This window comes from Eublepharis macularius, chromosome 2 (genome assembly GCF_028583425.1).
Source record: "Eublepharis macularius isolate TG4126 chromosome 2, MPM_Emac_v1.0, whole genome shotgun sequence".
NCBI classification, from domain to species: domain Eukaryota; kingdom Metazoa; phylum Chordata; class Lepidosauria; order Squamata; family Eublepharidae; genus Eublepharis; species Eublepharis macularius.
Genome location: NC_072791.1, coordinates 68,130,067 through 68,155,433, shown reverse-complemented (window position 1 = coordinate 68,155,433; position 25,367 = coordinate 68,130,067). Strand labels below are relative to the sequence as shown.

The 25,367-nt window shown below is 42.8% G+C and overlaps 1 protein-coding gene across 1 annotated transcript in view; it reads left to right on the top strand.

Moving 5' to 3' along the window:
- Positions 1-257: 257 nt before the first annotated feature.
- The window catches only part of EHD4 (EH domain containing 4), a 43,603-nt gene continuing 18,493 nt past the window's right edge, over positions 258-25,367 (top strand). The window contains exons 1-3 of the mRNA XM_054971417.1: positions 258-576; positions 10,786-10,962; positions 15,889-15,986. Of these exons, the coding sequence (XP_054827392.1) occupies positions 341-576; positions 10,786-10,962; positions 15,889-15,986 (511 nt within the window). The 5' untranslated portion in view covers positions 258-340. The remainder of the gene's footprint in view (positions 577-10,785; positions 10,963-15,888; positions 15,987-25,367) is intronic.

Sequence of the window (25,367 nt, the reverse complement as noted above, 5' to 3'; positions counted from 1 at the left end):
TCGAACTGACACGTTTCCACCGATTCAGCCTCAAATTAACTTAGCGACACGACACGCTTTAAAAAGTCACTATCCCTTTTCGTCTTCTAGTTTTCTGAAACTGCCGCCTAAAACAGGTTCCTGGCCCTGGAGACGTGAAACGCTCAGCAACTCGGCTCGGGGAGGGGAAAAAAGGGCAGCTCAGCGGCTCATTCAGCCTCCGCCCCAGGGGCGTTGTCGCTACCCGAGTGATGCAGGCAGGAAGGAAGGAAGGGCGAGTCCCGTCATCTGCCGGCTTGGCCTTCCGAGCTGAGCGGGGAGCGAGAGGCCGCGACCACCACCACTACCGCCGGCCTTCGGGATGTTCAGCTGGTTGGGGAAGCAGGGCGGGCGGCAGCGGAACGGGGAGACCGAGGACGTGGTGCAGACGGTGACGGGCGGCCTGAAGGAGCTTTATGCTAAGAAGCTGCTGCCGCTGGAGGAGCATTACCGCTTCCATGAGTTCCACTCGCCCGCCCTGGAGAGCGCCGACTTTGAGAACAAGCCCATGGTGCTCCTCGTGGGCCAATACAGCACGGGCAAGACCACTTTCATCAGGTAAAGCACCGCCCCCGCCTCGGCAGCAAATGGCGCGCCTTGCCCGGACGTGTCTCTTTGATTCCCTCCCTGCTTTAGGCAAGCATACCCCCCGCCCCGCCCCGGATTGCCCAGCTCTCCCGCTGTGTGCGATGCGCCTATAGTTGAACAGCGGGCATAACATAGCAGGGACCTTGGCTGGGGAAAAAAAATGACAAGAATCTTAACCAACCAGGTCATTAAAACTGATTTTCTCTTACAGACAACTGACCTTGGGGTTGCCAACAGGCCTGGCGAAAACTATCCTGTCATTTTAATAGACCTTTAATGGGATGTTATTTACCTCCCTGTCATAAAAAGGTCAACTGCCGGTTTCCAGTTTCTGTTAAAGGAAAGGGGTCATTTCCCCTCAGGACTAGTTCTCTTGGTGATAAGAGTGACTTTCCAAATTTGTTCCTTTTGTAACCTGCCCCACTGCCTGCCCTTTAAAAAGTGTGTCATTGAAGAAAGGCTAAAGTACAGGTTAGACTCAGCTATCCTTGCACAGAAAAAGCCAGATGAATTGTTTTGAGATGACATGGGGGTTACCTGATTTCAGTTATTGTCTCTCATAAAAGTGTGAAGAAAGTACACTTAAATAAATGTGCACTCACACTTGTTTCCGTTAAGGCCACACATAATTTGGCATAAGTGTTAGCAAGTGTATTCATTTGATCCTGAAGTCTACTACAGTATCCCACTGCATCTGGGTTAGTATTGGGAGGGTCAGGGTGTGAATAGCTTTGTGGTTTTCATGAGTCTTCAAGGGAAGGACAGCAAAGAGCAGAGGCCTTTCTGTTATTGGCAACCCGAATTTGGTATATAGATAATAGTTTTGATTTCACAGGGTTTAGGATGGAGTAACTGTGCCTAGAGTTGCTGTTTCATTTTGCAGTCTGAGAGAACTTGGCTTATTAGATGGGCTACATAAGCTCTTTTTACATTGGCACTGCAGATTGTGTGCTTTGAATCTAACATACGTCTTCTCATACAATGGATACCTTTTTAAAAATATTACTGGTTCCGGGTTTTATACCTTCATGGGAATTGTATAGAGAAATATAAATATAGTGTCAGTAGGACAGTCTCTTTTGCAGCCCCTTCTAAATACATGTAAATAACTTGTTGGTCAGTACATTAGGGTTCCCTTTTCCTTTGTGCCATATTATTGTCATATTACTGATGTGTGTAATATTTACCGTCATAATGTCAATATTACACCCCCTAGGTAAATATCCCAACTTGTTTCACATACAGTCATTTGCAAACAGACAAGAGTAATACGCTTCCCTTGAGAGTCGAGAAAGTGGAGGGATTCAACTGTAAGGACAGTGACTTTGAGAACCTGTAGTTTCTGTTGGGATAGGCACAACAGAGATTGCCTGGAACAATACTGGAGGGTGCGCAATATGTTTTGTTGAAGTGATTGCAATGCAGAATTTTTTTCAAAATTGTGCCCTTTAAAAAGTTGCCCAAAACAATATTTTAGTTTGCACAGGATAAGAGCATTTTTAACTCTACATATGTACCACAACTGTAGTAGCAAGTTTTTTTTAAAAAATCCACCCACAATTCTTTGGTGGCTCTTAATGAGGGCAGAAAATAAGTAAATAAATACCTTTTGCCAGTGCACTGTTCTGTTTGCTTAAAAACTTTTCAAAATGAATACTATTTTTTTTAGCGTTTACAGCCAAGCTCTAATGCCCAAGATTCTTTAAGACAATATTCTTGTATAGCATTCAAGCTTTTACAGAAAATTTCATTTAAATTTAAATGATTTAAGTGTTACAGTCTTGTTTATCAAATCATGATGTCTAATTTACCAAATGTTCATGTTAAATACTGAAAAGATAACTGAAGAATTTAGCAGGACCTCTCAATAGTTTTAGTGCAACTCCTATTTATTTATTTATTTATTTATTTATTTATTTATTTATTTATTTATTTATTTGGCCAGGCTGTAGAAAATGTGTGAAGAATGTTGTTGTTTTTTAAATAAAACATTGGGGGGATGTTTTGTTTTTACAAATCCTTATATCACTAAAGTACATATTTTAAAGATAGACTGAAGTACATATTTTATAGATAGACTGAAGATACTCCTCCATTTCCCATTAGTCTTCTCTATGTACTCTGAGAATGTGAACATGTAGAGAAATTTAGTACTGTAACCAGCTATCTCTTTTTAACCATTCAGTCTAATTATGAGACAGAACATAAAATGCCCCTCTGGAAATGCCACATTTGCTGTACTTCTGCTGTGATTTCTTAACCAATTCAGCCTCCTGGCTTTCTAAATGCAGGACTTCCTTATTGGTTCCAGATGCTGTGAATTTTATTTCAAATCCTACCTATGTATACTTATAAGGCAAAGATAGTTCTCAGCCTGGTAACTCCCAAGTGGAGTGTTCATGCAACAGGAAAAGGCCTGCCCTCTTTATCATGACTTTGCCAGTATAACATTTGTTGGACTGACCTGAGGATCTTTTTCTCCCAAGATCCAGTTTGTTTATGCTAACAAAATATTTCAGTAGCAAGTGTTCTTAGATTAGTGGTTTGCCATCTTTCTGCCTTCAAGGAAACCTTTCCTCATTGACTTTATGTCTACATATCTGCTACAGGAACCTCTGAGTGCTAGAAAAGATTCTGTGGTGGCCCCCCTTTTTTTAGTTGAGAAGACATATATCCTGCTTTTCTGCTTATAAAAAAATGCCCTTGGGATAGTTTACAGTTAAAAATAGAATGTCATTATTAAATGCAAAAAAATGCCCTCTGGAATAAGATGTTTTTGACAAGTTTCTAAAAAGCCATGGGTCCATGGCTCAGTAATTAAGCATCTGCTTGGCAAGCAGAAGGTAAGGTTTAAGGTTCAGTCTCCAGCATCTCAAATTAAAAGAATCAGGTAGTAGGTGCTGTGAAAAATTTACCTAAGAACTGCTGCTAGTCAAGAGTTGACAACACTGACCTCAATGGACCAGTAGTCTGATTCTGTATAAGGCAGCTTCATGTGTTTCATCCCAATGGGCAGCTGCTTAAGATGTTTCTCATGTCGGGGGAAAAAAGACAAAATGAAAGGATATGATTAACCTTCCAGTGCAAAAGATTCCACAATTTGTGGGTCGTGGCTGGAAAAGCCCTGTGTACCAGTTAACAGCCTCTGTAATACCAGGCATGCAAGGCACCAGGAATTTATCTAACATCACAGGGAAGCTCATGCAGGCTTTGACACAGTAGACCATGTCATCATGTTGAGGCATTTAGAAACAGAAGTGGGCATCAAAGGATGTGCCCTGGACTGGTTTAAATCATTTCTCATGGAATGGACTCAAAGGATTGCAGTCGGAGATCAGCTGTCTCCAGAATGGGAACTATCTTGTGGGGGTTTCACAGGGCGCAATCTTATCTCCCATGTTATTCAACCTCTGTGTAAAACCTATAGGAGGCTGGATGTCATCAATATGCAGATGACACCCAACTCTATATCTCACTATCCAGGTATCCACAGGATGCCGTAGAAATCTTAGATTTCTACAGCCTGACAGCTGTAGTGAAATGGCTGAAAAATAAATTAAAATTGAACCCAGTCAAGACGGAATTGATGCTTGTTGGGAAGTCAGAGATCTTGAAAGACACTGTACTCCCCACTTTCGATGGAGTTCGTCTGACCCTTGTAGACTCGGTTAAGAGCCTAGGGGGTTATACTGGATCCACCGCTACTACTAGAAAAACAAGTCAGGCGGCTGCAAAAAATGCTTTCTACAATCTCACTTTAATCTGGAAGATGGCTTCTTATCTTGACACGGCCGACCTGGCCACCTGGATCCATGCTATGGTAACATCAAAACTTGACTATTGTAATGCACTATACATTGGTCTCCCATCTAAGTTTAGAAGGTTCCAATTGGTGCAAAATGCTACAGCTCAACTTTTATCAGGAGCAAGCAGGAGCTTGAACATCACTCCCATCCACCAGTCACTCCATTGGCTACCTATCAGTTACCATGCTCAGTTCAAGGTATTGGTTATTACATACAAAGCTCTTCATGGCCGCCTCCCTATGTCCCTCCATGGCAGCTTCATTCATCTGAACAGGTTCTCTTGAAGGTGCCAACCTGCACATGGGCGAAATCAACAGCAGCTCATACATCGTCTTTCTCTGTGGTGGCCCCTACCCTGTGGAACAGTCTGCCTGAGGAAGTCAGGAGAGCCCCCACTCTCCTGGCTTTCCACAAACAATGCAAAACCAAATTATTCAAAAAGGCTTTTTACTCAGATAGGAGGGTGGTATTGTAGGGAGGGGTCTCAGATGCTTCACTAATGAGTTATGATCATTAGACCATAGACATTTGCTATGGTCCCTAGACTTCACCAATATGTTGCTTTATATATTATCTGCCGATTTAAATATATACTCCTGTATACTACCTGTGCTTCATGTTGTCTAATGTCAGTCCTAGAACTGATTATGTTCGGTTTCAGCAATTCTCCGATTCTGTATTGGATCCTTGCTAATACTAGGTCTTTGTAACCTTGTATTTATTTATCCTATGGCATTGTTTATGGAAATGTCCTTGATAATGTATGGAAATGGCCTTGATACTAATTGTATTAATCTCACACTATGTAATCCACCTTGAGTTTCAGTGAGAAAAGCGGACTATAAATGACATAAATAAGTAATGTAAGTGGAAGCAGGCCGTGTACTACCTTGGTCCTTCTGGTGATGCCCTGGCCTGGCATATTGGGCTTCCTAGTTATTCTACTGCTCCCTTTTGGAGGAGAGTTTACCCTGGAGAGTTCACACACCTGCACTGCAGAAGGGTCAGTACTGGTGGCCATGTTTAGGAAAGCTTTTCCACTATTGCTGATTTTCTTCTGTGGAGAACCCCATGATAAAATCTTTTGAGGAACCCCAGGGATCCTCAAAGCACAGTGTTTCCAATATAGGTTGAAATTCACTTCTTTGTTTTAACTGGAAACAGAACTGAATTAATGGGATTTGGTTTCAGGCATTGTTATAAAAAATGTTGTGAAAACCTTGTTCCATTCAGTGGGAAGAAGTAAAAAAAAAGCCTCTTAACATCCACAGGATGTGTGTTGTGTGAACTTGTCTGTCTGAAAGATGCAGGCTATCTTAAAATAGTCTTCCTGTATAGCACAGTTTTCCTTTGAACTCTTGCTTCTTCAGTGGCTGCTGGCCTCATAAATCCATAATCTTCCCATGCTAACAGCAGAGTGGATAAAATACTTTCTTCATTACTTTAATTGATATTGTAATCTGCCTGTGTTTATTTGGATGAGGCATTTATAAAGTAGATGAAAGATGGTAACATCAGTACATCTAATTCTTGGCATTGTCAAATCTGTGGATACAAATCTAGAGACTGGATTCATGAACAGACAAGGGCATTCTTTCTGCAAACTTGAGAAAAGTCCTAGGTTTGCAGAAAAAATGGAGAACTAAAAAAAGAAACCCACTGTGAAGTTAAAAAAAATAGAAGCAGTGACTATAGCTTTAAGTAACAAACCCCTCTCTGCATTTTGCTAGGCAACCACAATAGTATCACTAGTTGAAGCCTTGGTTTTTTGTCGGTAAGGGGCAGGACTATTTTGGCCTTTGAAGGAGGACTCATGGGGACAGATGTGGCGGCAACTACCACCAGGTGTCTTGCTACGATGTGACTTGCATAACTCACAAAGGCCCAGTTGCTTGCTACTGTTCAACAGGAGCCATCCCATGGAAGCCAGTGTGTTGTAGTGGTTCAAGTTTCAGGCGGGTTCCTAAAGGCAGAGCATAAAAGCAGTAAATAAATAATAAATATATTTGAAGACAGTGGAAAGATAAAATATAGATTGTTTGGTGGGTTGGAAGGAGAGACGGATAGGGAAGTTGCCAGGAGGGGGGAAAGAGGAAATAGTGGGGAAGGAGAAAATGAAATCCTCCCTGCTCATCTTTGTGAGTTCACCTCAATTGGGGAAATCTTCCTAGTTTTAAGAGAAGCCTTTGTGCTTTTTAGGGCTTCCTTGACTGGAGTTTCCTTTTAAACTTGTTGGTACCTTTCCTGATTTGAAGCATGCATTATATTTATAGGTATGCATGGAAGAGTTTCTTCTCCTAATGTTTTGCAGCTTACTAGAGTCTATGCTGTCTGCTTAGGGATCCCGGATCCCCTGGTGGAGGTGCTCCAACCCTCTGCCACCACTCACCTGACTGGGGCGGGGAAGGCGAGGGAACAGGCCTCCTGGGCTCACTCCAAGGAGTGATGTTATTGCACAGGGCCTGGGAGTGCTCCTCCGCTTCTCAGCGGACTAATTTGGGCCTCAAATCGGCCTGCTGCAAAGTGTGGGAGTGTTCCCAGGCCCTGTGTGATGACATCAGTGATGTCATTGCACAGCCCCAGGAGCGTTCCTGCATTTGGAGCCCAAATCAGCCCACTGCAAAGCATGCGAGCACTCCTGGGCAACAATCAATGTGAGTGCCAGGTTAACCCTATGTGTGCTCTTAGACCAACATCTCCTACAACACATACCTCCCTGTCCTATCTATTGCGTTTATATCCAGGGATAACAGTGCACCATTGATTTTTACCCATTTCAGCAGTTGTCTGAAAAATGGCCACTATATCTACGTTGTCATTTAGCACCAAGCAGTCTAGCACTCTTGGCTTGGAGACACTGGCATACAGGTACCTGTACCTCATTTCCCTTTCTAAGGATCCTCGCTTTCCTCGAGCCTCCAATTTCCTCACTCCCCTGATCACATCCTCTAGACCTTTCATTTCCCCAAGAATTTACCATACCATTCCTTTGAGATGATTAATTCCAAACCAGAGGCTGCCCAACTCCTATTGCCGTTCCCCCAGAAGTTAGTTTAAAAGTTGCTTGACCCCGTCTTTGATAAGTGCTATTAGACTGGTTCCATTTTGGTTCAGATAAAGCCCATTTCTTTTGTATAGTTTTGGCTTGTCCCAGAAAGTTCCCCAGTGCCTAACAAAACTAAAATGTTCCTCTTGGCATCACTTTCTCATCCACATTAGGACCCTTAATCTCTGCCTGTCTAACTGGCCCTGCACATGGAATAGGTAGCAGTTCTGAGAATTGCTTGGAGAGCCTGGCCTTTAGCCTTCTGCCCAGTAACCCAAATTTGTCATCCCGGACCACATGACTGCATCTCCCAGTGTAAGGTAGCACTACATGAAACGCTGGTTTGCAATATAATAAATTACAGAATCTGAGTCATTCTGGAACAAACAATGAATACAAATGTCAAGAGGGAGAAAAGATTTTTTGAAAAGTAACTATGTTCAGGTTTGCACTCACACACCAGACACAAGTACTTGAATTCCAATAAAGGCCACAGAGGAAAGCAAACTTAAGAATGTAAGAAATTGCCTCGCTGACTAGAATGGGGGTCAATCTAAACCAGTATTTTTCTTCAGTAGTGGCTAGCCATCCTGTAATAGGTATGCCCTCTTTGTCCTCTATGGACAAAGATATAGTGCTTGTAATTCCTTTGTCTTTCTATAGGTAATATAATTTAATAGATTTTATCTTCCATTAGTGAATTGACCCAAAAAGAAGTTGACCCTGAATGGAAAAAAAGGTTATACAGCAAAGGTTTTTAATTACTTCACATAACTGCACCTTGTATACAAATATGTAGAATAATATTTCTGTAGGAAAATCATCATGAGTTAATCTCCATAAGAAACAACTTCAGTGTTTAATTTGAGGCAAGGCTTTGACCTGTACTTTGGGAACTAAGACCTGACCCCATAAACAGTATCTTCTGTGTCATACGCAAGTTGGTATTATTTTCTTAACTGCATATGCATGTTAATTGATAAAGAATCAAGTAAAATGTGTCCTAATGGTTACTAGAGTGGGGTTCTTAGAATCTTAAAGGGAATAATCTGGACTGTAGCCCTCATATACAAAGGCTGTGTACTTTGGAATGCCACTTGTCAGGATTCATAGCAGGATGTGATGTTGGTCACTGTAGAAAATGGAATGCTCGACTAGATGGGCCCCAAGGTCATATTTCGCTTAGGGTGCCAGAAAACCTTGAGTTACCCCTAGCTGGGTCACTGTTTCAGGTATATTTGGACTTGTGGGTTGTCATATCCCAAAAGTTGGAAACCTCTGATGCCTACATATTCCAGAGGTGGCAGATTTCTATAATGCCTTTTCTTACGTGGCATATTGAGACCATATTTACTGGAAATGAAGCTGACCCTGAATTTAAGATGACTTCCCTAAAAAAAAAAGGAAGAGAGATACATAAAAATAGATCACCTTGAATTTAAGACTCTCCTCACAAAAGAGGAGAGCCAGCCAGCCTCTATCTTCCCCCCTCCCCCCCATACAAGCTGCAAGGTTTGCAGGGCTCTGCTGTCGCAGCAGCCATGGCCTCTGGGATTGCCCCTGCACTTCTACTAGCCCAGTCAATCCCGATCCAGGAAGTGCATCCTCCCCACACACACACAATTCAGCACAAAGCAGCACAGGTTGCCTCTAGCTCCTCCACAGCTCTGGTTTAAATGCCCTTTTCCCTGCTGCTGCAAAGCATTTCACCCCCACCTGCTTGATTCTGCTGCTTATCAGGGAGATCCCCAACAAGCAGCTGATCTGGGGGTTTAAATGCCCTTTTCCCTCCTGAGAAGCACCAGAGAAAGGGGCATTCAAACCTCACCAGCTTGGATTGGCTGCTTGTCATAGCAATCCCCACCAAGCAGCTGATCCATGAACCAAATGAACCGGCAGACAGTTCATGGAAATTCACAAAACTGAACGAACTTCCACGAACTGTAGTTTGTGAACCACAAAACAGCCGATTTTGTGATGAAATCTGGTTCGTTTTGTGGTTCATGCCCATGTCTAATTTGTGTTTGTATAAATATGTATCTGAATTTAAGACAATTCCCCCGCTTTTAAAAAGCTACTAAAATTGCCTTGTATTCCAATAAATATTGTACAGATAATAGAGTGGGCATTCCACTCAAATATTCATAGTGGACTGCTTATTTGACTACATTCAAATATTCCATGAAGCCAAGCATACCATTGTGTAGGTAGCAGTGGGTCTTTTTTATTTCAAGTTTCATTTGTTAAAAGGAATGAAAGCGGCTTGCCCTGTAGCAGGATCAACCTAGAAGCACAGCAAAGCTTCTCAGCATCTCCAAAGTACAAGAAGTCACTAGCAATAATGTTTTAACAGTTAATTTTATGATGTCATAATAAGAAATAATAACAGTGATACACTGTTTTACCTGGGAACTGTAGTTTTAAAGACCAAGCCATGCAGGATTGCTGGGGGAGAAGGATTCCCTCACTGCTGTCTGCTGCCTCTGTTGGCTGCTCAGCCGTCTCTCCCTTCCGCCTTTAGCAGCACAAGGGATTGTGCTCCCTTAGCAGCACAATCTGGCTGCTAAGAAAAATGATGAAATATTTTGCTTGGGGCTCAAACTAGACAGTCATTCAGGGGATCTGTGAGGTCTCCTTCATTTAAAAAAAAACACTTTAAAGCAACTATGTGGGACTGTTAATTTGATTGCAGAACTAGTTCTAGAGAAGCTTTCAACTTTTCCTTCTGTACTATTTCCCCAAAATAAAATTTCCCTCACCTGGTCCTGGCAGTAGTTATATAAGAGAAAGTTAGACAGGTATGCATGCACATACCAGCACAGGAGCCTGCTGGTTTTTTTTTAAGTAACAGGCTAACAGCTGAAGTAAATTGTGATTGTAGGGTTCCAAATCTCATTTGGCTCTTTATTGTGCTGGAGATGAAACCTTTTTTTTAAACTCCTGGCATGTGGCTTGAGTACTTTCATAAGACATTTAAACAGCAGATTCCACCCAGAGCGTGGAAGGGAGGGAACTGATCATTTCTCTCCCCCAGCAAACCCCTGTGGCTTTGTCTTTGAAAACTACAGTTCCCAGGTAAAATAGCGTCACTTGATACTTGAACGAACATTTGCCTCGCATCTCGTTTAGCTTGACCCTGTGTCTCAGCCAAACCTGCCTCTTAAGTTTGTCTCATGGATCAGATGGAGACAAACTTTGTTCTTGAAGAAAAGGTGGGATAAAAATGTTATATGTAAATAAGAGCGAAATAGAAAGGTTTTCCTTTTGTGTTCTGTGTTTTCACTTATTGTTTCATCTTTGTAATCTTGTTCTCCTATATTATTACAGGTATCTGTTAGAGCAGGATTTTCCAGGAATGAGGATTGGTCCAGAGCCAACTACAGATTCTTTCATTGCGGTGATGTATGGAGAAACTGAAGGGAGCACTCCTGGAAATGCCCTTGTAGTGGACCCAAAGAAGCCATTCCGCAAACTCAGTCGTTTTGGCAATGCATTCTTGAATAGGTAAGAAAAAAACTACATGCTTGCAACCTTCTTCTCTGATATTGGGAGCTGAATGTTATGCAATCTTTGTAAGCTCACTTTATGAGACTTGCTCTGTTATGCTTGTACTATATTGCTTCCTTACATTAACAAAATATTGTTGCTTTTATAAATCCAGTTTAAGTATAGAATTTGCTAGTCTCTCTTTTTTTAATGGATATATGTAGTGATAACTGGAAGAATCTGAAAGTCCTTCAAGGAGAATGACTTTCCCAAATAGGAAGTGAGAATGTTTGAACAGTGGTATAAGAAGGCCAGAAAAATATTGTTCTTGTAGGTGAGTGGGGAGGTGTCTCTACTTAATTCTTGACAGATTGTGGACCTTAGAGCACAGAATGGAATGAGGAATTTTAAAAAAATTCATTTATATCCCACCTTTCTCCCCTATGGAGAGCCTGGGTGGGTTACATAATTCTCTGCTTCTCCATTTTATCCTCACAACAACTCTGTGAGATAAGTTAGGCTGAGACTGTGTGACTGGCCCATAGCAGAGCAGAGATTCAAACCTGGTTCGCTCAGATCCTAGTCTGGTACTGTAACACCAAACTGGCTCTAATATTTTTTGTCTCATTCTAGGCTCACAATCAAACTAGAAGATATACCTCCCCCTGTGTGATAGTTTGGTGCTGGTACAGCTCCCATAGTGACACTCTAAGAATTTATATAGTATATGATCTTTTGATGTTTATAAAGTTGACAATTCCCTAACTGCTATAGATGCTAGAATTTAAATAACTAACAGTGCAGTCCTATGCAGAGTTAGACTGATGTAACTTGGCAATGGATTGCATTCTAAATAATGAATCATTAAGTAAGTTCTGTATTATACACCACTTCCAACTGCTCTCATCAACTTATGTCCAGGGGAGCTGCTGCTATAAGAATTCTGGATTCAAAACATATTTAAGTTAAATGCAAATAGTGTTTCTGGTTCTACTGAGATTTATTTAGGGATTTTTATCATGATATTTTTCCCCAATGGAGACCAAAGCAGCTTACAAAATACCAAAATGCAGTTTAATTAGACAGTTTAAAGAGAGAGGATTTTAATAAAAAACCAAAAAAAAAACCCACCAAAAAGTAAACAAACAACATTCTGGGCTGGTCATAGGTTCTTCAGGATGGCTCACTCAGGGCCATAGGTTGTGGTGGGCCAAAAGCTCTTTTTTGCCAAAAGGCTCACACGCAAGTTTATATACCTGCCTAAAGAATAAAAACACACTCAACCCCAATCTTAATCATCAGCTGCTCACAAGACAATCCTACCTTCCTGTAAGCTATAGTTTGTTACTTAGCATGCTTACTGCAGATCCAGCTCAAGAGGTGGAGGGCAAGGGCAAGGTGAGAGAAGACACAGAGTCATCAGATGGAGTTCAAAAGGCCACCACTTTATTAATTATAGTTTTTACAGAGCATTGGTGCCTCATAGGACTCAGATCCAAGCACTGGCTGACCTACCTGCCAGCTGATGAGCCCCACAATCCCATAAGCCCACCTGCTGAGGGGGAAACTGCAAGACAGCAGTCAATGGGGATCTACATGGGCGTAAGCCTGTGAGTGGTTCCTCTGCCATCTGGGAGCAAGAACACCCTGGCAGATCCCGAGCAGGGCTTGCCTCTTCCATGTCTCGCTCCCAAGATCCCTTAAGAGATAGCATTCCCCATTGTTTCTATGGGGGAAAATGCCAGCCAGCTGTGTTTCCCCCCAAAAGGATCCATGCCCCATACCAAACCGCCTGCACCAAAGTTGTGACAGAAGTGTAACCAGCTGCCAACTTCCCAAACCAACAGAAATCCCTGAAGCAGAGAAGGGATGAAGCCATTCTTCATCTGTGCCAAGACCCCAAGAAACCAGGGGAGGGTGGGAGGGAAGCCAATCACAAACAATTGTGCACTAGGCCCAGCCAGCTCCTAGCCCATGGACCTGACTGGAGCCTGCCCATCGGCAAGAGGCTCTCCCACTGCCTGGCCAGGCTGCCGCAAATTGGCCAGTCAGACAGTTTGAACTCATTGGTTCCCGTGCCTCACAAGGAGGCTGATGGGAGCTGGCCTGGCTGGGCAAGCATGGCAGCTGCCTTGTCCCCAAGCCCTGCACCCCACAGCCCACAAATAGCACCTCTAGTGAGTCTGGGACTTGGGCTTATCCTTTGTTATGTGTATATTATTGGGTCACCTAAAGGACTTGGCTACTTGATGAGTTCATAGTGTGCTGCATACTTCTCCCACCATTTGATGATCAAAGAGAGCATGAGAGGTGTTTGTTTATACACTTTTCTGTATCACTTGAAGGAGTTTCCAAGAAAAACAATAGTTTAAAACATACTCCAGAACTAAAACATCATGAACAAGAATAAAATATAGTCCCAGCTAAACTGTTATCACCACAAAAAATCAGCAAGATTAAAACTTCAGATCATCATAATAGAATAAAGCAACACAATAGTTCAGTCAAAAGCTCCCTTATAAAGTTATGTTTTTGGGAAAAATAGCAATATTACAGCTCTCAATTCATTTCAGGTGTCTGTAGGCTGTTTGTGTATTCACCAAGAGTCTGTAAAGTGAACTGGTCCAGCCTCTTTTTGTCATTGCCTAAAATACCTTGGCTTTGCATCAGCATGACATAAAGGTTGACAGAAGAATATAAATGATGGTGCACATTATGTAAACCACAGGTTATCCAGGATTGGCTTTCAACACCTCTCTTGCTTTTGCCATAAAATTGGAGATCAGCTGTGTGTCCCAATTTGGTTGCCATAGCAAGAACAAAAGGACTCAGCTCCTGAAGACTCATTTTCATCTCTGTCCAGGCTAGGGTTGCCAATCCCCCACCATGGGTGAGGAATCTGTTGCCCCAGCTCCCAAGCAGCGGGAGAAAAAAAATAGTAAATTACCATTGGGCCAATGGTGTGAAGAAAACCTGGAACCAACATCAGTCCACTCTAGGAATTGCAAAAATCTGTGTGGTTTTACCATAGAGTTTTCAGTGATTCTTAGAGAGATGTGTCACTTCTGGGTTTCCTCTGGAAGTGTCATCACACCATTGCTGCCCCCCTGGCCTCCCACCTAATCTAGGTCATCAAATCTCCCGCAGTCTTTCACCTTGGAACAATATCTGAGTTGTAAGGGCTTCTTTCAAGGTCAACTGGAAAGGGATGTGTTCTTTGGATGCACCTTCTCTTTCTCTGGACTTTAGTATCTATATTACGTTTCATTGTTTTCAGTAATTCTTCTCTCTTTTTTTTTTTAGGAACAAATTTCAGAGCCTAAATTACATAACTATTTTTATTACATCTTTTGGGAACAATGTTTGTTCCAGATGGCTATTTATTAGCCAGGCAAGTGTTTGTAAAATGCTAATTCTGATACAGTTATGTTCGTTTCCTAAACAGTCTTGAAGATAATACTAACCACTGTGTCTCCACCATTCTTTTTAAACTGCAACCTAAAAAAAGAAAAACCTCTTATGAACAATTCTGTGTTACATATTTAAACTGCTTGCAGAATCCCCCCCCCCTCTTTTTCCTGATTATTCTTAGCCCTTATCTTCAATTACCTTGTGTAAGGCACAGTGCTGTTCCCAACTGCTACCTGCAATTGTTGTTTTTCCTGTAAAACCAGCCTTTGCTGCTGTGCTATGTCACTTGACTTCTGGAAAATGTTAAACATTGTGTCCTTGTCTAGCTGGAACAAAAGCTCCAGTCTTCTCCTGACATAGATTCTCTAATAGTATTAAGTGGAAGTCAAATGTTTTACAAAACTTATAAGATGACATGAGAGTACGTGAATAAGGAAATGCTAGGCACCTAAAATATTTTAAAAGGTATTCTTCATTGAAATCATATTTGAGGTTTCACTAGATTATAAATTACAAAAAGTCTGGAGTCAAAAAGCAAGAATAATAAAAAATAGGGAAACAATATTAAAAGTGTATGAAATCAAACTTCATTAAAATCCCACTAAGTCTGCTTGTTAATCAGTAAAGAGTATTTATTGGGGGGGGGGGGTGAGGGATCCCTTAACGTTTGGACCACCAGCCAAATAAGCATAGTCTAAGCAACGAGGGTACCTCCGATATACACACTGTTAGAACCCAAGACAACTCAGAGGTGTTAATATTAATACAGTATGAAATATGTCAGATTCAATAAAGTGCTAAGTGCAAAAGCAATACGTGTCAATCAATGTCATAAATATCAATATCATAAATACTTCATACACAACATTTCATATACCACATTCATAAATAGTTAAGGTGTACAGAACTAGCAGCAATATAACCGTCTATGTAGTTCATACAATGTCTATTTAGACAATGATCCAACCGGTGAAGAATCCATAATTCAAATTTGAAGATGTAATAACAGTGGAAAACGGCCTGAACAATGCAGCATTGTTCCGTTGGCTTCTACCAACTGTATGATGTGACTATGAGCGGTTGGAAAAGATTAATACAAGCAATGCTTGTATTAATTGGAAAATTGCTGGCTTAGACCCATTGGGGATTGGAAAATTGCTGGCTTAGACCCATAGGGCTGTTCTTGGAGTGAGATTCAGCTCAAGGTCATTTCCATCTGACTGACTCTTGGTGGTTCTCGAATTAAAGAGTTCCAGCTTCAGGCCGTTTCCCACCGTTATTACATCTTCAAATTTACATCTTCCTGTGATCTTTGTGCCCATGGGTTGTGGGATCCAACCCAATAATTTTATTTAGAATAATAAAAATTTACTTTAATTGTGTATTTGATACTGATGCTACTTACAGAATAACAAATTAGTTAGTTTTTCTTGTGAAACAGACATTAAGAATACTGTTTCAAATCCAGTAATGACAGAGCACAAAACTAGAAAAAAGAGTTCAAATATCCAGTTTCTTTATCTTCTCTTATAGGTTCATGTGTGCTCAATTACCTAATCAGGTTCTGAAGAGTATCAGCATCATAGACAGCCCTGGCATCCTTTCAGGAGAAAAACAACGTATCAGTAGAGGTGAGTTGCAGTGCTCAAAAACAACTGCAAGACTAGTGACCTGTTTTTGTTATGCAGACTAATCCAACTAATCTCTAGAGGGCTTGCTCTTATGACTTGGCAACAGCATGATCCAGCCACACTCCTAGATGTCTTTGTTTGCTGTATTTTAAGCATGTGTCTTGGAGTCAGGGTCAGCAGCTTTTTATAATTAGCAGTTTAAACAACTAAACTATGTTGAAATTCAGACCACAAGATCAATGGAGAGCATGTATAAAATGCCTTTTGGCTTGACTGAAAATATACAACTTAATATTACAGATAATTGACATGTTGTTTAATAATCTGCAATGCTTCTGAAGTCCAAGCACTGTTTTTTTGCATCTCCTTTATTAGGAAGTAGCACATACAAGTTCTCACATTAGTTAATAAATATGCACAGCAGCACCCACTACAGTGGTTTTAGTGCATGGCATAAATCTCTGCATGGCTTGTACTTGGATTACTGGCAACTGTTCACCTCTGTCATATCTTTTTCTGTAAAACATCTCTAAGAAGCCTTCAGTCCCAGAAGAATCTTTGCTTGGCACTCCCTTCACTCCACTGGTCACTGGTTATTCTGGTATTTTACATTCTCTGTAGTGGGGATCAGAAAAGGTCATGAAAGCCTCCACTCTCCTGGCTTTCTGCAGATTGTGCAAAATAGAGTTATTCAGGAGTTACCTTCTTACATAAGTAATAGGGCTGAGGTCTAAGGAGATGGTTCAGAGAGATGTAGTATACTACAGTGTATTGCCTGTTGCTGCAGGTATGCCTCTGCTGGACAGTCCTGTGTTGTTTAATCTATGCCATATCAATCTGCTTATGCTTTGTTTCAGTATTTTTTCATCTCTGTATCAGATTTCTGCTTGTTTCCAAATTTCTGTTATCCTTACCCTATTGTATTGTCTATTGAATGTCCCAGTCAGTGATCATGTGAACTTATACCAAGGGTGTCAAACATACGACACGCATGCTGGAGCCAGCCCCTCTGGGGCTCTTCTCTGGCCCGCAAGCAACGGGGGGGGGGGAGGCAGGAGGCTGTTCCTGGGTGCAAGCAGGGCTCACTCAGTGAGGTGCACCACTTTGGAGTTTGCTAGCTGAGACTCTTGGCTCCCAACCCGACTGGCCAATACAGAGTGATGGATGGGTAGCATTAAAAAAATGTAACTCTTCCCATCTGCAGCTCAAAGTGTAATAGCTATTGCATTCCCTTACAATCTCACCAGCTTGATCTGCCACATTCACAGAGCAGGGCTTGTATTAAAGATATTCTGCACATGCTTGGCATCTCTTTCAAATGGAACTGCCTCATGTGCAGCCAAAGCATTTTGACGCTGCCAGAGGTTTGGGGTTTCAGGCCAGACAGCTGCAAGAGAGCTGCAAGGCTGAAGCCCTGAGATCCTTGATTTGGTGGATGTCTGCATAGGTCTCCCCAAGATGATGCAATTTCTTCCTCTCTGCTCTGCTGCATTTCCCCCAAACACTGAATGGTCAAGAAAAAAGGGGGACATTATTTCTGCATGAACAGCTGAGGAGAGGAGGCAGGCCATAGGATGAGGGAATGGCAAATGGCAGGAAAAGGCTGTCCTTGCTTCCTTCCCTCTTTTTGTCTTAGAATCCCCTCCCCAGGCACCCAGAGAATCCCCCCCTCCTCTGAGTACTGCCTGGCTCCTGAACCCAGCTGCATTCCCCTTCCTACTCCACATGATGGTTAGCATCCCATCTGTTGCAGACTTCAGAAGGGGGCAGGGGCACAGGGCTTTGCCATTTGCAGAGAGAGAGGCTCACAGCCCAGAGCAGGGATGAATATTTCCAAATCCAAATTTCCAAATTCAGTGGGAATAACTACCCCTCTCTAGATGTGGAGTGACAACCATGGCCCTGATCCAAGGCAAATGAGCCACCTTCCTCAAGATGCAATTTGGGTCTTGCCTGCTCAAACTAGTTTCCTGTTCCATGGCGGCCTTCAGCCCTGGGGTAGGTTGGTCCTGTGGCATCTTAGCTGGGGTACTTCATCGTCCAACATTGCATCCAGTTTTCAGGGTGGGTGTCATCCTCTTCTCTAAATGTGGAATCCCAAAGCACCCCTTCCTCAAATTCACATATCAGCGGATAGTCCAGCCTCCTTAAAACCATCCATTTCTGATCATTTGTCCATCCATTTCTCCTTCTTGGTGGTCTTGTGCCCTGAGGTTGCCCCATGGTTGCCCCCTTGCAGGGGGCTGAATGCCCAGCACTGGAGGCCCAGGGAGTGGGGGGAACGGAGAGCAAATGTAGGTGCTTTCACAAAGCACTTGCTATCATCAGGGAGCCATCAAGGCCAAAGGCCAAATGCATGTCTTCAGGGAAAAAGAAGAATACGTTGGGGCAAGATGGGAGGGGTATAGTCTGAATAGATGTTCCCTTCTGTTGGGCACCCACCTTTCTGAATATCCATCTACATGAGCAGCTGTCATGAGCACCCATCTTGCTGAATATTCATCTACATGAGCAGCTTTGTCCCAGAGCTTTTGAAAGATGGCAAAAAATTAGTACAAATGCAGTCAGCTGTCAGAGAGAGCAGTTTTTGAAAGTCCAGTACATTTTGGCTTTACTGCAGACTGTGAATTCCCCACCTCTTGATTCAGAACCTTATGCAGTCATTGTTCATATAACACAAAGCATTGTGTGGTAGAAAAGTGGCAGGAATACTTGATAATGAGGAGAGGTCCTTAGGACTGGAGTCTCTGTTGGGAGCCTTCTTAAAGCACATGTTCCTTACTCCAGAGCTTAAGAGGGATGCCCCCCAATAGCAGTTTGTTGACTTCCCAATGTATTACTGGACGTTTCCATAAAAAGCACTTTGCAGTTAAATCTCTCTCTCTCTCTCTCTCTCTCTCTCTCTCTCTCACACACACACACGCACACGCACACAGAGAGAGAGAGGGAGGGAGAGAGAGAGAGAGAGAGAGAGAGAGCGACCAGTATTCAGCAGTTTGCTGTGAGGCTTGTAACTACTCCAAGAAAGATTTTCTGCCTTCAGAAACCTACACAGAGATTCTGGATTTTCCTGTAATCTGTTTTCTGTGGATGTCCATAAGGTTCCAGAGGGGCTCCAGATGGAAATAATTGATTTGCAGTGTGATGCTGTACTCAAGGATAAACTTTCTGAAGTTGCCATTAGCAAATTTTACCAATTTTGAGGTCCAAATTACCCCAACAAGGTTTTTGCTTCTAAAATTCTGCCTATGTTTAGGACAGTGTATGTCTGTGAACAGGTCTTTTTCATAATTAAAGTCAATAATTCAAAAGTACATTCTCAGCTTACAGGGACAAACCTAAACAGCATACTCAAAATTGCTACAGCAAAGACTTTAACTCCAGATTTTGGTTCAGGGCAAGAGTTGTCATTTATCAAACTGTTAGATAAAGGAAATGCTGTTAGAATGTTAATATTTTAATCATGTTTGTATCTTGACTTGAGTAAGAAATAATATTATTATTGTCCGGGATCTGAGGCTCAGCCCCCAGACTTACCAGGAGGGGACAGGAGGCAGTTGGGGGACAGCCACCCAGCCACCCCAATGGGCACCCAGGACCAGAACAGACGAACAGCTGAAGGGGGGAAGGAGGCATCCCAGCCACAGGAGGGCAGAGAAGCACCCACACCTCAGAGAGTCAGTCGAGGCAGGTGGAAGCCAGCTATCCCCATCCTCTAGTGGGGGGCCAGGCAGGAAGAGTGAGGACCACTGTGGGGGGAGTAGACCTGAGGGAGGAGGCGCAGGAAGCAAGGGCAGTCAGTCAGCAGCCTTATCAGTCAGGGAGGAGAGGCAGCCAAAGCAGCACAGATCCACGCCCCAGCCTGCAGGCCAGCTAGAAGGCAGTAGTCTGGTCCAGGCAAAGCTGGGAGCAAAACAACCCCAGGTGGAGCTGCCTGAAGCACTCTACAGGAAAAGCTTGGCAGCCAGCCAAGAAGGCAGAGGTGTGCCTTCCCTAAGCAGCCAGCTCAGTAGAGAAAGCTTGGCAGCCAGCCAAGGAGGAACAGGTGTGACTGCCCAGGGCAGCCTGCAGAGCAAACCCAGGTGCAGCTGCCTGAGTCAGCCAAGGCCGTGGCTGACAGGTGAAGCAGGGAATTGGTGAAGGGATAAAAGGGAAGTCCACCCACAGAGCGGGGTGGATTGTGAAGGAGTTTAGGAGAGAGAGGGAGAGAATGAGAGAGCAGCGGAGAGGAGGTGGAAGAAAGAAGAGTAAGAGTAAATCCAGAGGAGGGAAGGGGCCAGCTGTTATGGAAGGCAGCCAGGACTCTGTCAGGTTGAGCGGGCCTGCGAGAGGATTGAGAGGGTGCAAGGGTGAGGTATACCCCCCCTCCTTCCACAGAGCAGGAACCCACATAATCCCTGATGGTACCCCTGGTCCAAAGTCAGGCATGCTGGCGCCTCACTGGGCAACGCCCAAGGCAGAACCTGACCATTATTTTACTGGGTTTGTTATACTGAGTTTGCCTGTGAAAAAAGTTTGTGTCTCTGGTACCTGGCATTAAATTTTATGGTACACGTGGCCCGCCCCAACAAAGTAACAATAATAATAACAATAACATTCAATTTATATAACACCCTTCAGGACATCTTAACACCCTCTCAGAGCAGTTTACGAAGTGTGTAATTATTATTATCCTCAGGACAATCACCCTTTGAGATGAGTGGGGCTGAGAGAGCTCGTGACTGACCCAAGGTCACCCTGCTGGCTTCAAGCAGAGGAGTGGGGAATCAAACCTGGTTCTCCAGATTAGAGTCTTAACCACTACATCAAACTGGCTCTAGTAACAAGATCTGCCTTGCGGTTAGTTTGGGCTGCTAATGGCTCATCTTTTAATCACAAGATCTTTTAACAGAAGAAGCCTTAAGAAGGATGCCAGATAAAATCCTGAATTGAAGTCAGTGCAGAATGTAATGCATCAATTCCTGTCTTTTATGTTCAGTTTTCAATCATAATGTCACGTTTCTATATTATTCTGAGCACAGTTGTTGTCATAATTATATATTTAAATGACAGCTCATGTTTTCATCAGTGACACGTTTTGTTACTTGTGTTGCGACTAGGGAACTGTTGATAAATATTTTCCACACTGAAACAGCCTACTCACCCCTTTTTCACAGTGTCTTAATAATTGCCCAAACATGCAGTAAATGTTTTTTATACCTGTTTAAGAAATGTTGCCATCATTTTAAATTGGCTTTGCACATAGCCAAATCTGATTCTGGATGGTAATCCTACCATTACGTGGGAAGTAAATAGTGGCATTGAGTATTCTGTCCATAAGCATTAAAATCCATAGGTTTGACACTGAGTTCAGTGGGCCATGGATTTTACCATTCATGTTTAACACACCACTCTGGCACTAAATAGTAGTGGCAATAATGTTGATGTGTGTAATATGTCTAGTTTTGTGCACACAGGTATTTGTGTATCCATTTGGAGAACCTGTTGCATGTTTGGGTATATATGTTCTGAATGTAATGCACCCATTCATATGAACTTCGGAGCATTGGAGGACTTGTTTTTATTTTATTTATTTATTTTACAAAAGGTATACCCAATCTTTCTGCTCTGTGGTTGTATATGTTGCAAGGGCTAGTTAAACTGCTAGTTGGAAGATAAGTGATATCTTTAGCACAGTGTCAATGGTATAAAAATTCCTTAGTTTAACTTCAGATTACAGAGGGGATCGCCCGTCACAGAAACATGTTTGTTTTTCCAGTAGTAATACATAGTTTTGCCTATAATCATTTACCATGCAATCTTAAACAGTTATACCCTTCTTGGTCCATTGAAGTCAATAGGCTTAAAGGGGTATAATTCTGTTTATGATTGCACTGTTTGTTGAGTAAGATCTAGTATTGGAAAAGTAATATTTTCGGTTCCTTGCACCATCTCAGCAGTGTTAATTGCAATGTAAATTTTGGCTCACCGAGTCCACTAATCAAGATTTACTTAATCCACTGCTGGGACATATTCTTATTAGTGTGTGTCTAAAATGCAGATGTATTATTTTTTACAACCAACTTTTTTACAGTCATCTCTAACAGCAGGTCATAGACACTTCATTTAAGACATGATTGAAGGTGCATATATGGCTCAAGGTAATACCTGAAGTTACCTGTCTTGTTTTTGGAACCTCAAAGGTGCCTTTTCATGTATAGCAGGCATCCTTCTCCCAGCTGACATGTACTTCACAAAAGTGGCTGGAAGTATGTGTAACTTAGAAAAATAAAACTCTCAAATGCTGTTGTACTCATCCCCAAAATAAGTGGGGTAAAAGGAAATGGTAGGCTACTAGTATTAAAAACATATTTAAACTGGAATTGAAAGCATTTGTGACAGAGATTCTATAACATCTCACATTCTGAGAACAGTTTTTGATGCACAAATAGCTATACTGATGTGGGAAAATCATACATGATCTACACTTAGGAAGTTCTTTGGATCACAGTTATAATCTTTATCATTAAGTTGATGGGGATGTTTTCTGCTGCTTTTATAAGAACAGCAGCAACAACAACAACATTCTATTTATATACCGTCCTTCAGGAAGATTTAACACCTACTCAGAGTGGTTTACAAAGTATGCCATTATTATCCCCACAACAAAAATCATCGTGTGAGGTGGGTGGGGCTGAGAGAACTCCTAGAAGCTGGGACTGACCCAAGGTCACCCAGCTGGCTTCAACTAGAGGAGTGGGGAATCAAACCCAGTTCTCCAGATTAGAGTCCCGCGCTCTTAACCACTACACCAAACTGGCTCTCAAAACGGCTTTTACTATATATAATGGTTTGGCCAGGTGGGGGGGGGGGTGGGAGGCGGCTAAATTAATGAAGTGCTTGTATTTTAAAAACTTTATAGAAAGTTAAAAATCATTGTACTGTCTGTTTTGAATGTATGTTTTAGAGAGTAATGAGACAAAACTGTCATAGGCCTATAAGCTAGGGGAATGGTGTAGAAGGGACCCGGAGGGTCTTATCTATCTATATAAAGACAAGTGCCCTGGCTGACTCATCAATGCCCAGCCCAAACCCCTGGACCTAGAAACCTGAAATTTGGGGAGAACGTTCCTTTTGTGATGTAGAGGCTCACTAAGTAGGGATTTTAAGAAATTTGCCCCCTAAGGGGGGTTAAAAGGGGTAAAATGTGTTTTCCCATAGGGATACAGCTTCCCTGTGTGGCTGGCAGGCTTCTTCTCCCCTGCCAACTCAGCCACTCTTCCCTGATTGGGCTAGCTTTCAGGATCATTTGTATATGGGGCCAACATTCTAAACAGTTGCTAAGGGAGTCATTTAATGTGTCCTGATGTAAAAAGCACCTCAAAGTCTTCCCCTAAAAGTTCACTAGGGTTGCCAACCTCCAGGTGGTGGCTGGAGATCTCTCAGAATTAAAAATGATCTCCAGGTGACAGAGATCAGTTCCCCTGGAGAAAATGGCTGCTTTGCAGAGTGGGCTCTATGGTATTATACCATTATGAGGCCCCTCCCCTCCCCAAACCCCACTCTATCCAGGCTCCACTCCCAAAATCTCTAGAAATTTCCCAACTAGGACCTGGCAACCCTACTGTGATGCCTGCCTGCTTGCACCCCCCTCTCTCTGATGGTTCAGTTGTGGAACTCTGTGTTCTGAGGTAAAAATTGGGTCAAGAAACTGCAGACAGTTGAAGAAAGACAGTACAAGACTCCTGAATAGAGATTTTATATAAAAGTCTGTATGGCAACTGAGTTTTTAAATGTTCATGGGGAAATGGTGCATGACCTTTCTAGGGGCCATTTCAATGCGAACCTCTCACACGAACCTATCGAAGTGCCCACCACACCACCCCTCCCTCAGTCCAACTCCACCTCACACCTCTTGCAGCTATCACCTTACTGCCCCCAAAAAGCCTCATGGCAGACATCGTGCAGGATACACCATGCTAAAAGGAGGAAGGGGTGTTTTGAGGCACTGAGCATAACCCTCAAAGATGTCAGAGGCTACAGGAGAGTGATGGGGAGAGTCACCAGGCTGCTGGCTGGAGACTTTTGGCAGACTCTGCCAGTAGTCCCAAGGGGAACTCAAGCTGACGAGGTTATTGTGTGTGTCAAGGCATCGTAACTGTGGCCCCTCATCAGGAAAATCTCACTAAGAAAGAACATGAGGGTCCACTTCAGAGACGAGGCGTCTGCTAGGGAATTCTCTGAACTCCTCCTAAAAATAGGGAACAGAGAATATCCTGAGTTCAAGGGAAAGGTGACCATACCTGCAGATCTGGGCACAGTAGTGACAACCCTAGCAGACCTAACAGCCACAATATACCCGGATATCGTCACTATAACGGAGAAGTCCACGGACTGGCTATGCAAGCGTGCCATTCTGACCCCCAGGAATGACAAGGCTGCCATCATTAATGAAACACAACTCCCTCAAAGGAGCAGAAATCGAGTACAGATCTGGGGACTCAGTGGGGCAAATGAATGACGTGGTCCACTACTCCATGAAGTTCCTCAACACACTCAACCCTCCTGGCTTCCCAGCCCAGAAGCTTCTCCTCAGTGGGGGCTCCAATGATGCTTCTCTGGAACCTCAGCCCACCCAAACCCTGCAATGGCACCAGACTGTGAGTGAAAGCCCTCCACAGGAAAGTCATCGAGGCCACATTGTTCACCGGCAGTGCTCGGGAGGGGGAAATTGAGGTTCATACCATGCATACCACTCATACCATCAGAGAACCCCTTTGAATTTAAGAGACTGCAGTTCCCCCTCAAGGCCTGCTTTGCTATGACAATAAGTCCCAGGGGCAGACACTGAAGGTGGCAGGAATTGACTTGAGGGAGGATTGCTTCTCACATGGGCAGTTCTACGTGGCCTGCTCCAGAGTGAGCTCACCCAGCAACCCGGTGATCCTAGCACTTGAGGGGGAACCACAAATGTGGTCTACAAAGAGGTCCTTCAGTAGAAAAAAAAAATGGTTGTACATTTTTTTCACTTTATTTATTGCACTACAATCTTTTCCTTTTAAAAATCTCGTAAATAACTGTTACATTTCGAATTTCACTTCATCAGTTTTCAGTATCAACACACTTCACTTTATTCAAATACTTTTGTGAAGCTTGGGTACTATGCTATTATACTACAAAACCAACTCAACCCCCCCCCAACAAAAAATGTTATATACCCATAAGTATTATAATTGGACTTAAAGTAGTTAAATATTGTAGCGAAGCATGGGCATCAAGATAGTCTATATATAAAAAGACAAGTGTCCTGACTGACTCATCAATGCCCAGTCCAAACCCCTGGACCTAGAAGCATGAAATTTGGGGAGGAACTTTCCTTTTGTGATGTAGAGGCTCACTAAG